Source organism: Tribolium castaneum, chromosome 7 (assembly GCF_031307605.1).
Source record: "Tribolium castaneum strain GA2 chromosome 7, icTriCast1.1, whole genome shotgun sequence".
NCBI classification, from domain to species: domain Eukaryota; kingdom Metazoa; phylum Arthropoda; class Insecta; order Coleoptera; family Tenebrionidae; genus Tribolium; species Tribolium castaneum.
Window position 1 is genome coordinate 1,706,512 of NC_087400.1, and position 10,542 is coordinate 1,717,053.

At 32.9% G+C, this 10,542-nt stretch overlaps 1 protein-coding gene across 1 annotated transcript; it reads left to right on the top strand.

Moving 5' to 3' along the window:
* The first annotated feature begins 380 nt into the window (after nt 1–380).
* Nucleotides 381–9,519, top strand: LOC655389 (neutral alpha-glucosidase C). The gene is made up of 12 exons (XM_961929.5): nt 381–516; nt 568–654; nt 708–935; nt 3,318–3,671; nt 3,718–3,913; nt 7,526–7,853; nt 7,900–8,144; nt 8,193–8,855; nt 8,902–9,012; nt 9,058–9,173; nt 9,225–9,313; nt 9,369–9,519. The coding sequence occupies exons 1-12, from the start codon at nt 509–511 to the stop codon at nt 9,479–9,481; spliced, it is 2,538 nt and encodes an 845-aa protein (XP_967022.2). The 5' UTR covers nt 381–508; the 3' UTR covers nt 9,482–9,519.
* The last annotated feature ends 1,023 nt before the right edge of the window (nt 9,520–10,542 follow it).

Consider the following 10,542-nt stretch of genomic DNA (forward strand, 5'->3'; position numbering starts at 1 on the left):
CCTGAATACGAAAAAAGCATTCAAATATAAAATTTTTTTAGAAATTAGCTGACCTCGTAACTTTGTCGGGGGTCCTACGCTCAAATAAATATTTTTTTGTTTTATTTTTGGACCACCCTGTTTTTTACTAAGTAGTACTAACTAAGAACTTTACACTCAGTACTTCCAAAAATTATCACAATCAGCTGACAAGCATGTAAAATAATGGTTTAGTCAATTCCTGATTATCACTAGGCCAACTCATGATTTTCAAACAGTTGTATTAAAACTTCTCACATCGGATTCGTGATGGTTTTGTACAAAATTTCATGTCAACATTGTCAGGTGTTATCTTATTTATCTCTTTCACAAAAAAATCCAAATAGTGAACGCAATTCCAATTTTTACTGGAATGATTCTTCAAATCAAACACAAACTTTATCTCCAATCACTTGAAGTGTTTTTCCAATAAAATTGATATAAATTCACCTAATCCTAACACCAGCCTAGTCTATCTAAACCCACAAGCATGTTAAGGTAACTTTTCCCCACCTTTTAACCCAGTTACTCAAACCCCCCAATTTGTAGACTAGTTATTCTAGCCACGTGCTTAACCCTTGGCCATTTTGCCGACCATGACACTTTCAAAAACTGCTCCCGTGTGGAATTTTGCAAGTAATTGCCACCAAAAAAAATACAATTTTTTTTTACTAACCCAACTGTCTTAGTACGTTACGAAACCGCCAACCCTTCGACAAATACGCAGTCGACCCCTCAACCATCACAATCGACGACAATGGCAGCGTAAAAATGACTCTAAAAGCAAAAAAAGGCTCCGACCTCCAACTGGAACTCCTGGCCCTAGTCGACCGCACCTTCCGCCTGCGAATAAAAGAAACAGCTTCGACACGATACGAACTCCACGACGTTCTGGTCGCCGAGCCCCAACTAGCCCAGTAAGTTGCAGTACTGGGATAAGTACCACCTAAGCAAGCTTCCAGCAACAAGACAATTACGTGACCATCCAAGTTGGCGAGACCACCGCCCAGATTTTCTACGAGCCGTTCGTTGTCAACTTTTACCTGGTGCAAGTGCACCAGGTGGTGATTGACTAATAAGATTTTACATTTGTCAAAATTTTCGATTTGAGAGCTTTTTCAAATTGTTATCGTCATTTATTTTGAAAATTCAAGGCTAACTTGATTTTTTTTAAATGGTACGAAACGTCAAATTTAATCATTTTTAAAAGATCATTTTTTTCTGAATTCAATGATGTAACATGATACCCACCTTTACTTTTATTAAAATGTAAAAAAATAAAAATTCAAAAATTTTCTGGAATAGTAAAACTAAGTTAGCTTTGAAAATACTGTTATTAGCGATGTCTGTCACTTGTATATTAGCCAAAAATTAAACTTGGGTGCAATAATTAGTTTAATAATAGTACATTTACGTAAAACTGAGCGAAAAAAATTCTCATGTTGGTTTATCATGGAGACAGAAAACCAAGCAATTAGTGGAAATCAGTTTGAACATCGTTTGCAGCATAAAAATCAAGTATTCCGTGTTTAAAATTTCTTAATTAAAACGTTAAAAGTGTTATTTTAACAATTATTTTTAACTTTTACTTATTTTTTGGTTAATGAGCTAACGACAGATAAAGACAACATTTCCAAGGCTAACAAGATTTTACATTTTTCAAAATTTTCGATTTTTTTTAAGTTTCGATTAAAGTAAGGTATGCATGTGTTGTACCATAGAACTCAGAAAAAAATGCTCTTCTCAAAAATATTAAATTTGACCCTTGTTGCTATTTAAAAAAATCAAGTTAGCCTTGTATCCGAAGAACAAATGGAGATAGAAATTTAATAAACATCTGAAACGATACAATTTGTATACTCTTAAGCATATACCAAATTTTAATAAGTTTAGCATAAAATAACAAAAAAGTGGCATTATTTTGTTTTTTTATTATCAGTAAATTGTTTTTGAGCGAAAATGACGAAATCTTTGCTTATTCTGCAAAATATTCATCAATTTTCATTAAATTCATTATGGTTTCGGATGAGGAACACACTTATTTTGCCAAATTTTATAAAAAAAATAATATAAAAAGTAAATAATAATAATAAACAAATAATTATGGAATCTATCGTAGTAATAAAAAATTAGGCTACCTGGTACAATGTGTTTTTAAATGATTCTCGAATCTAGTTAACTATCTTTTGTTTTCTTTCTTCTTTGTTCAGTCTTTTTGGCTTACATTCACTACCTTTCTTAAAATTTCTACACTTCTGTCATCTTTAATTTAATTTAATACATAAAAAAACAATTCATAAAAGAAAAAAATATTTATTTCAAAGAAACAAAAACTAAATATACAGAGTCGCTAAAAAGTATGGATACAGTTAAATATTTTCAGAACGGTTTAACAGAAAACCTTGAAATTTGGGGAACAGTTCAAGTGTTTAAATTCTATCATTTGAGAGCTTTTTCAAATTTTTATCGTCATTTATTTTGAAAATTCAAGGCTAACTTGATTTTTTTTAAATGGCACGAAAGGTCATTTTTTAAAGATCATTTTTTTCTGAATTCAATGATGAAACATGATACCCACCTTTACTTTTATTGAAATGTAAAAAAATAAAAATTCAAAAATTTTCTGGAATAGTAAAACTAAGTTAGCTTTGAAAATACGTTATAGGCGATATCCGTCACTTGTCTTTTAGCCAAAAATTAAACTTGGGTGCAATAATTAGTTTAATAATAGTACATTTAAGTAAAACTGAGCGAAAAAAATTCTCATGTTGGTTTATCATGGAGACAGAAAACCAAGAAATTAGTGGAAATTAGTTTGAACATCGTTTGTAGCATAAAAATCAAGTATTCCGTGTTTAAAATTTCTTAATTAAAACGTTAAAAGTGTTATTTTAACAATTAATTTTAACTTTTACTTATTTTTTGGTTAATGAGCTAACGATAGATAAAGACAACATTTCCAAGGCTAACAAGATTTTACATTTTTCAAAATTTTCGATTTTTTTTAAGTTATACCATAGAACTCAGAAAGAAATGCTCTTCTCAAAAATATTAATTTTGACCCTTGTTGCTATTTAAAAAAAATCAAGTTAGCCTTGTATCCGAAGAACAAATGGAGATAGAACACACTTATTTTGCCAAATTTTATAAAAAAAATAATATAAAAAGTAAATAATAATAATAAACAAATAATTATGGAATCTATCGTAGTAATAAAAGATTAGGCTACATGGTACAATGTGTTTTTAAATGATTCTCGAATCTAGTTAACTCTGTAATTGCAATAAGCAAGCTTCCAGCATTGACGGCGTCTTGCAACAAGACAATTACGTGACCATCCAAGTTGGCGAGACCACCGCCCAGATTTTCTACGACCCGTTCGTTGTCAACTTCTACTTGGTGCAAGTGCACCAGGTGGTGATTGACGGTAGTACCTTGACTTTTGACGAGTCGCTGGACCAAGCGTTCGCATTCAATGTCAAATTCCCGGCGGCTTTGCAACTTTACGGGCTTCATGAGCATGCCGATAGCTTGGCGTTGCGGGACACCAATGGGTCGGACCCATACAGGCTGCGGAACCTGGACGTGGCCGGGTACGAGCTGGACTCGCCCATGGCGCTGTATGGGGCGGTGCCTGTGCTGTATGGATGGGGGTATCACTGGAAAATTGTAACTATTTGCAGTAACCATCTGTTCTAGGACTTATTCCCATGCGGGCGTTTTCCTGCACAATGCGGCCGAGCAATGGTACGACATTACCAACGGCCAATGGGACACCCAAGCCAACGTGATGGTCGAAAGTGGGATGTTTGACCTGTTTGTGATGATCGGGCCTTCGCCCGAGGACTTGGTCCAGCGCTATTTGAGTCTCACTGGTACTTTCCGTCTACCACAGGTAATTATTGCTCGAGAAGTAATGGCACAAGCTTGAGAGACTGCTTTAAAATCGGACTATCTATGAAAATCTGACATTTTATTTGACAGTACTGTGAGTTGTCATAAGAAATTTGTTTTGGGTTAATTAATAGTAAAGAAACTATAATCTGAACACAAATTTCTAGTTTCTCAAAAAAAAAAAGATAAATACATACTAAATTATCACTAAAAATTGTTTCCTTTAATTGCCATTTTAGACTGAAATAAAATTAAATTTGAAAGTATAAAAACTTGTAACTATCAAATAAGTATAAAATAAAATACGAAAAAAAGTAAGAAAAGTATTCAATAATTATTTAAAAGAAGAAGTAAGGGTAGGAAGAAAATGAGAACAAACAGAAGTTACCCAAAAATGGTAGACAAACAGTTATAAAACTAGAGAAACAAGAAAAAAAGCAAAAAAGAGGAGAAATAAGAAAGAAACAAGTTAAAAAATTATAATTATTAAAAGAAATAAATACAAGATAAAAAAAATATATTCTTCGAACAGAAAAATAAGTAGAGAAGTGAAAAAACTAAAAATAGCATTATTTATGCACATGTCCTAAAATACAGTGAAATGGACATCCCTCTACAACGGACAATTTGATTCCCCATCGGTGTCCGTTGTTGAGAGCTTTTACTGTAATGCTTATAACTGATGAGTATGACCACTTCGGGAGGTAGCAATCATTTGGGGAATCCACAAGGGACTTTCTAATTTATCTATTTTATTTTCTATTTTATCTTTAAAATTTAAAAAAGTTGTCAAAAACACATAAAAAACAATACATAAAAGAAAAACATATTTATTTCAAAGAAACAAAAATTAAATATACAGAGTCGCTAATTTCAAAGTTTTCAAATTTTTGACGTCATTTATTTTGAAAATTCAAGGCTAACTTGATTGTTTTAAACGGCACGAAGGGTCAAATTTAATCATTTTTAAAAGAACATTTTTTTCTGAATTCAATGATGAAACATGTTACCCACCTTTACTTTTATTAAAATGTAAAAAAATAAAAATTCAAAAATTTTCGGGAATAGTAAAACTAAGTTAGCTTTGAAAATACTGTTATTAGCGATCCGTCACTTGTATATTAGCCAAAAATTAAACTTGGGTGTAATAATTAGTTTAATAATAGTACATTTAAGTAAAACTGAGCGAAAAAAATTCTCATGTTGGTTTATCATGGAGACAGAAAGCCAAGAAGTTAGTGGAAATCAGTTTGAACATCGTTTGTAGCATAAAAATCAAGTATTCCGTGTTTAAAATTTCTTAATTAAAACGTTAAAAGTGTTATTTTAACAATTATTTTTAACTTTTACTTATTTTTTGGTTAATGAGCTAACGACAGATAAAGACAACATTTCCAAGGCTAACAAGATTTTACATTTTTCAAAATATTCGATTTTTTTTAAGTTTCGATTAAATTAAGGTATGCATGTGTTTTACCATAGAACTCAGAAAAAAATGCTTTTCTCAAAAATATTAAATTTGACCCTTGTTGCTATTTAAAAAAAATCAAGTTAGTCTTGTATCGGAAGAACAAATGGAGATAGAAATTTAATAAACATCTGAAAGGATACAATTTAAGCATATACCAAATTTTAATAAGTTTATCATATAATAACAAAAAAGTGGCATTATTTTGTTTTTTTATTATCAGTAACTTGTTTTTGAGCGAAAATGACGAAATCTTTGCTTATTCTGCAAAATATTTCATCAATTTTCATTAAATTCATTATGGTTTCGGATGAGGAACACACTTATTTTGCCAAATTTTATAAAAAAAAATAATATAAAAAGTAAATAATAATAATAAACAAATAATTATGGAATCTATCGTAGTAATAAAAAATTAGGCTACATGGTACAATGTGTTTTTAAATGATTCTCGAAACACCCTGCTTTGTAAAGCGCAAAAGCCTTTCCATTTTACATTGATCTTCTTTTATTTGTTTAAAATTAAAGCGATGACTTACTCTCAAAATCCGATTTAATCGCAATGAATTTTTAATTCACGATTAATTTAATTTTGAATAACCTGAACTCATTTTTTGAAAAAAATTAACTTCTTAACGTCCATTAGGACGTTAAGAAGTTAATTTTTTTCAAATAAATAAATAAACAAATAAATAAATTAATAAAAACGTTGTATTTTGTAAACTGTTGACTTTGGACAAAAACCCAGAATCAAGCCAACTTGTGTTTTTAATGTTTTTAACCGTGTATTCTGAGACTTTCCAATTCAAAAATTGGATTCCTTTCGCTAAACAATTCAAGTGCGGTAGTCAAAATTTTTTATATTTTGAACGAAATATTTATCAATTTTCACAACCCATCCACTCCCAGTGCCGGAAAACCGACAACTTTATCCGTTCACGATTGTTTTAAAGTCTCAGCAGGCGTAGATATATTTTTGTTAGGTTGGCCTCAGGTCCTGTCAGGTACTGTCTTTATGACGCTGACTTGTCAAAAATTCGCTGTGTTGCTTATTAATTTAAAATGTCGAAAATAATTTCTGTTGATAAGAAAGTGTGTATCAAAAGGATGCAAAAAAGACAGACCCGACTTTTGTACCTAATGACAATGAGTAGAATAACAATAAAAACGTATTCAATTATTTATTTAAAAAACGAACAGCTTGCATTGTTGATATAAGTTAGAAAGAGTATTAAAAAATGTTTAGACAAAGAATTTATTGGGTCCAATACTTTATTAGAAGAAAAAGGAGGTGACATAAAGGTCACTGAAGTCTTCAGAGTCGTTTTTAAATGCTGCATTTTCGTCTTCGTCTCAAACATTGAAAACTGAATTACATTTTTGTTCAGTAACAGTTACAGTTTTCGTATTGGTTTTTTGCTTATATCTCGAAAACAGTTACTCCTATCAATTTTTATCTTTCTTTTAAAATTAAAGCTGATAAAATTTCCTACAAAATAATTATTTGCATTTTTCTTGTAGGACCAACCATAAGCGAGTTATAGAGTTGGATATAAATAATCTTTAACAAAAATTTGCTTTAAAATAAAATGTTTGAAAAACTGAAATTAAACTAAATTAATTGAGTCTAACACTTTAGTAGAGGAAAAAGGAGAAGACATAAAAGTCACCAAAGTCTTCAGAGTCGTCTTTAGTCGTCATATTAATAACAATAACATTAATAATAATAATACTAATAGTACTAAATTTGCTTATATGCAAGCGCTTATTTAAGGTAACAGTTTTTTGGTTTCTTGCTTATATCTCGAAAACAGTTACTCCTATCAATTTTTATCTTTTTACTAAAATTAAAGCTGATAAAATTTCCTACAAAATAGTTAATTGCATTTTTCATGTAGGACTAACCATAAGCGAGATATAAGTTTGAAAATAATTAATAATAAAAAAAATGTGCTTTAACAGAATGTCTTGTGATTTAAAATACACTAAATTTATTTAGTGTATTTTATTTATTTATTTATACAACTCACAGTACTGTCAAATAAAATGTCAGATTTTCATAGATAGTCCGATTTTAAAGCAGTCTCTCAAGTTTGTGCCATTACTTCTGGTGCCAGCTGTACCAGCACTTGTACCTTCGCCCAGTTGTGGACTTTAGGGTACCACCAGTCACGCTGGAGTTACATGAGCCAGGAGGAAGTCAAGGACGTCGTGGCCAACTTTACCACGTACAATTTCCCCTTGGACGTGATCTGGCTTGATGTTGATTACACAGATGGGAAGAAGTACTTTACCTGGGACCCAGCAACTTACAGCGATCCGGTGGAAATGCAGAAAAACATCTCAGCGGCGTTCAAACGCCTGGTGGCAATCATAGACCCACATATTAAGGTTGAAAAAGGGTACAACGTGTATGACGGGGCTTTGGAAAAAGGGTACTTTGTGAAGCGGGCCAATGGCAGTGTTTTTGAAGGTACCACTCGGTTTTAATACAAGGTGTGCCAAAAATTGTATTTCAGGCGATTGTTGGCCGGGCTTGAGCAGTTACATTGATTTTCTGAACCCGGACGCCCGTCAGTACTACGGTAGTTACTATTCGTACGATAAATTCCCGTACTCGACCCCGGTACTGTCCGGTATTTGGAACGACATGAACGAACCGTCCGTGTTTGACAACAGTATCGAAAAAACCCTTCCGGGGGATTCCCTCCACTTTGGTAACGTCTCCCACCGCGATATCCACAACATCTACGGCCTGCTTCACGTAATGGTACCACCTGGACCTCCACAAAACCCTGAACCGTGATTTTAGACCATGTCGACCCATCAAGGCCTACTAGACCGTGATAACGGTACCACTCGCCCCTTTATCCTCACACGGGCGCACTTTGCTGGTACTCAGAGGTACTCCGGTATCTGGACGGGGGACAACACAGCTGGATGGGGGTACTTGAGCGTCAGTTACGACAGTTGTCTTGGTGCTAATCTCCTGGGGCTGGTGTTTTGTGGGGCTGATGTTGGGGGGTTCAGTGGTAATCCTGATACGGAGCTTTTGCAAAGGTGGTACCAGGCGGGCGCTTGGTTGCCGTTCTACCGCGCTCACGCGAGCTCGGATACGCAAAGGCGGGAGCCTTATCTTTTTGACAGTGGGGTGCAGGGGGTTATCAGGGGGGCGATTCAAATGAGGTACCAGCATTTGCCAGTTTGGTACACTTTGTTCTACGAGCATGAGAGGAACAAAGTACCGGTTATAAGGCCCCTTTTTTATCACTATTCGTACGAATTGGAGACTTTTAAACTAAGGAACCACCTTCTAGTAGGGAGGGACATTCTAGTGCGAGCTGTTGCCGAACCGGGGGTTGAGACAGTAACTGTTCATTTCCCAGGTAGCGAGAATGAACACTGGATGCCAGTTGATAGTACCGAAGTTTACGAAGGAACTACCGATGTTGATGTTCCAGTTGATATAAAATCGGTTTGTTGGCTGAAATTTGCACGATTTTTCCATAAACTGGTGTCAGATTCCAGTTTTCTACCGAGTGGGGAGTGTCATAGTTCGGAAAGACCTAGTTAGACTAAGTACCGACGAAATGGCTAATGATGGTTACACCATTAATGCCTGTTTAGACAGGGTACTAAAGATAACAATCTTTATAAATAAATAATAACAATTTTAGAGGAACCAATCAACTGGCACCGTGTTTTTGGACGACTTCACCTCGTATAATTACGCCAATAACAAGCAGTACAACTATTTGAGGATTGACATGGATGACGTGAACGTGGCACTAACGTAATCGTGCCCTTGGGGCGATTTTTCGTAAATTTTTAGCTCTATTTTCAGGAAAATCGACGAGGATTCTAATCCTGACGGGTTTGATTTTGTTATTGACGAAGTTATAATACATCGGATTGTGCAGGAGCCACAAAATGGTACTTTTAACATTAACAATTAATTTGTTGGTTTAGATTTAGATTTTTTGTTTAGGAAAACCGGGACGGTACGTTAAAACCGTTCACAAAACTGATGCCAATGGACAGCTGCTCAAAAATTTGAAGTTTAATTATGATGAACCTGTTAGTATAAAGCTTGGATTGTGATTGTGTCGTTTCAATAAACTGTAATTATCTGAAGAAAACTTTTTTTTTTATTTGAGTTTTAATACGGTTTCTGCAACTTTTCTTTTTGTAAAATGTAAAAAATTAATGTAAAATGAACCATAGAAATCGCTAGAACAAACCGTTTTTTGCTAAAATTTTTAATTTTCAAGTTACGAATTTTCTTAATGACAAATTAAAAACGCCTCTGTAATCGGATCCGTGGTTTGGAGCGGTTTCGTGTTTTTACAAGAAGATAAATAATTTAAAACAAATTCTGATGCTTTTCTGGTTTTTGGTTCAAAGTCAGATAGTTTCCAATGCCAAGAACATGTTGAAATTTTCACTTTTTTTTCATTTTTCTACCGCCGATTACGGCGAAACTGTTGGAGCTATCGAGAAAAATTTCAAGTATCATATTTATTTGTTGCAAAAGTAAGTTTTTCTTGATGGTTTTTTAGACCAAGAAAAGTTTTTTCTTGTTTTTACGAAAAAATCACCAAATTTGGTCAAAAATAATCAAAAATTTATTTTTTTTAAGCGTTTATTCACCAAAAACCCTGTTATTGCGTCAAATTTCTTAAAAACTCAGTCAATAAACCACTGAATAATGTCAAAAGCGCCATTATTTTTGCATGTTCTGAAGATTTAAACACACATTTAGGCTAAAAATCAAGTTTTTCTTTCTGTTTTTATTAAACTAGAACGAAAGAAATCACCAAATGAGGTAAAAAATGGCCAAAAACTTACCTTTTCTAAGCTTTTAAATTGGCAAAAACTCAATTATTGCGCAAAATTTTTTAAAAATTAAGCCAATAAATCACAGAATTATGTCAAAAATTAACTTTATTTTTGCAAATTTTGAAGATCTAAAGACATTTTTACACCAAAAATCATGTTTATCTTCTTGTTTTTAGTAAACTAGAACAAAAAAAATGACCAAAAATTTACTTTTTCTAAGCGTTTACTCAGTAAAAACTTAATTATTACACAAAATTTTTGAAAATTAAGCCAATAAATCACAAAATTAAGTCAAAAATGACATTATTTTTGAAAGTTATGAA

What these genes read in the sequence shown, in the direction of transcription:
- LOC655389 (XM_961929.5), top strand. An exon ending in ACATCTACGGCCTGCTTCAC is followed by an intron (nt 8,145 to 8,192) that starts GTAATGGTACCA and finishes CCGTGATTTTAG; the next exon opens with ACCATGTCGACCCATCAAGG. An exon ending in TGTGCAGGAGCCACAAAATG is followed by an intron (nt 9,314 to 9,368) that starts GTACTTTTAACA and finishes TTTTTTGTTTAG; the next exon opens with GAAAACCGGGACGGTACGTT.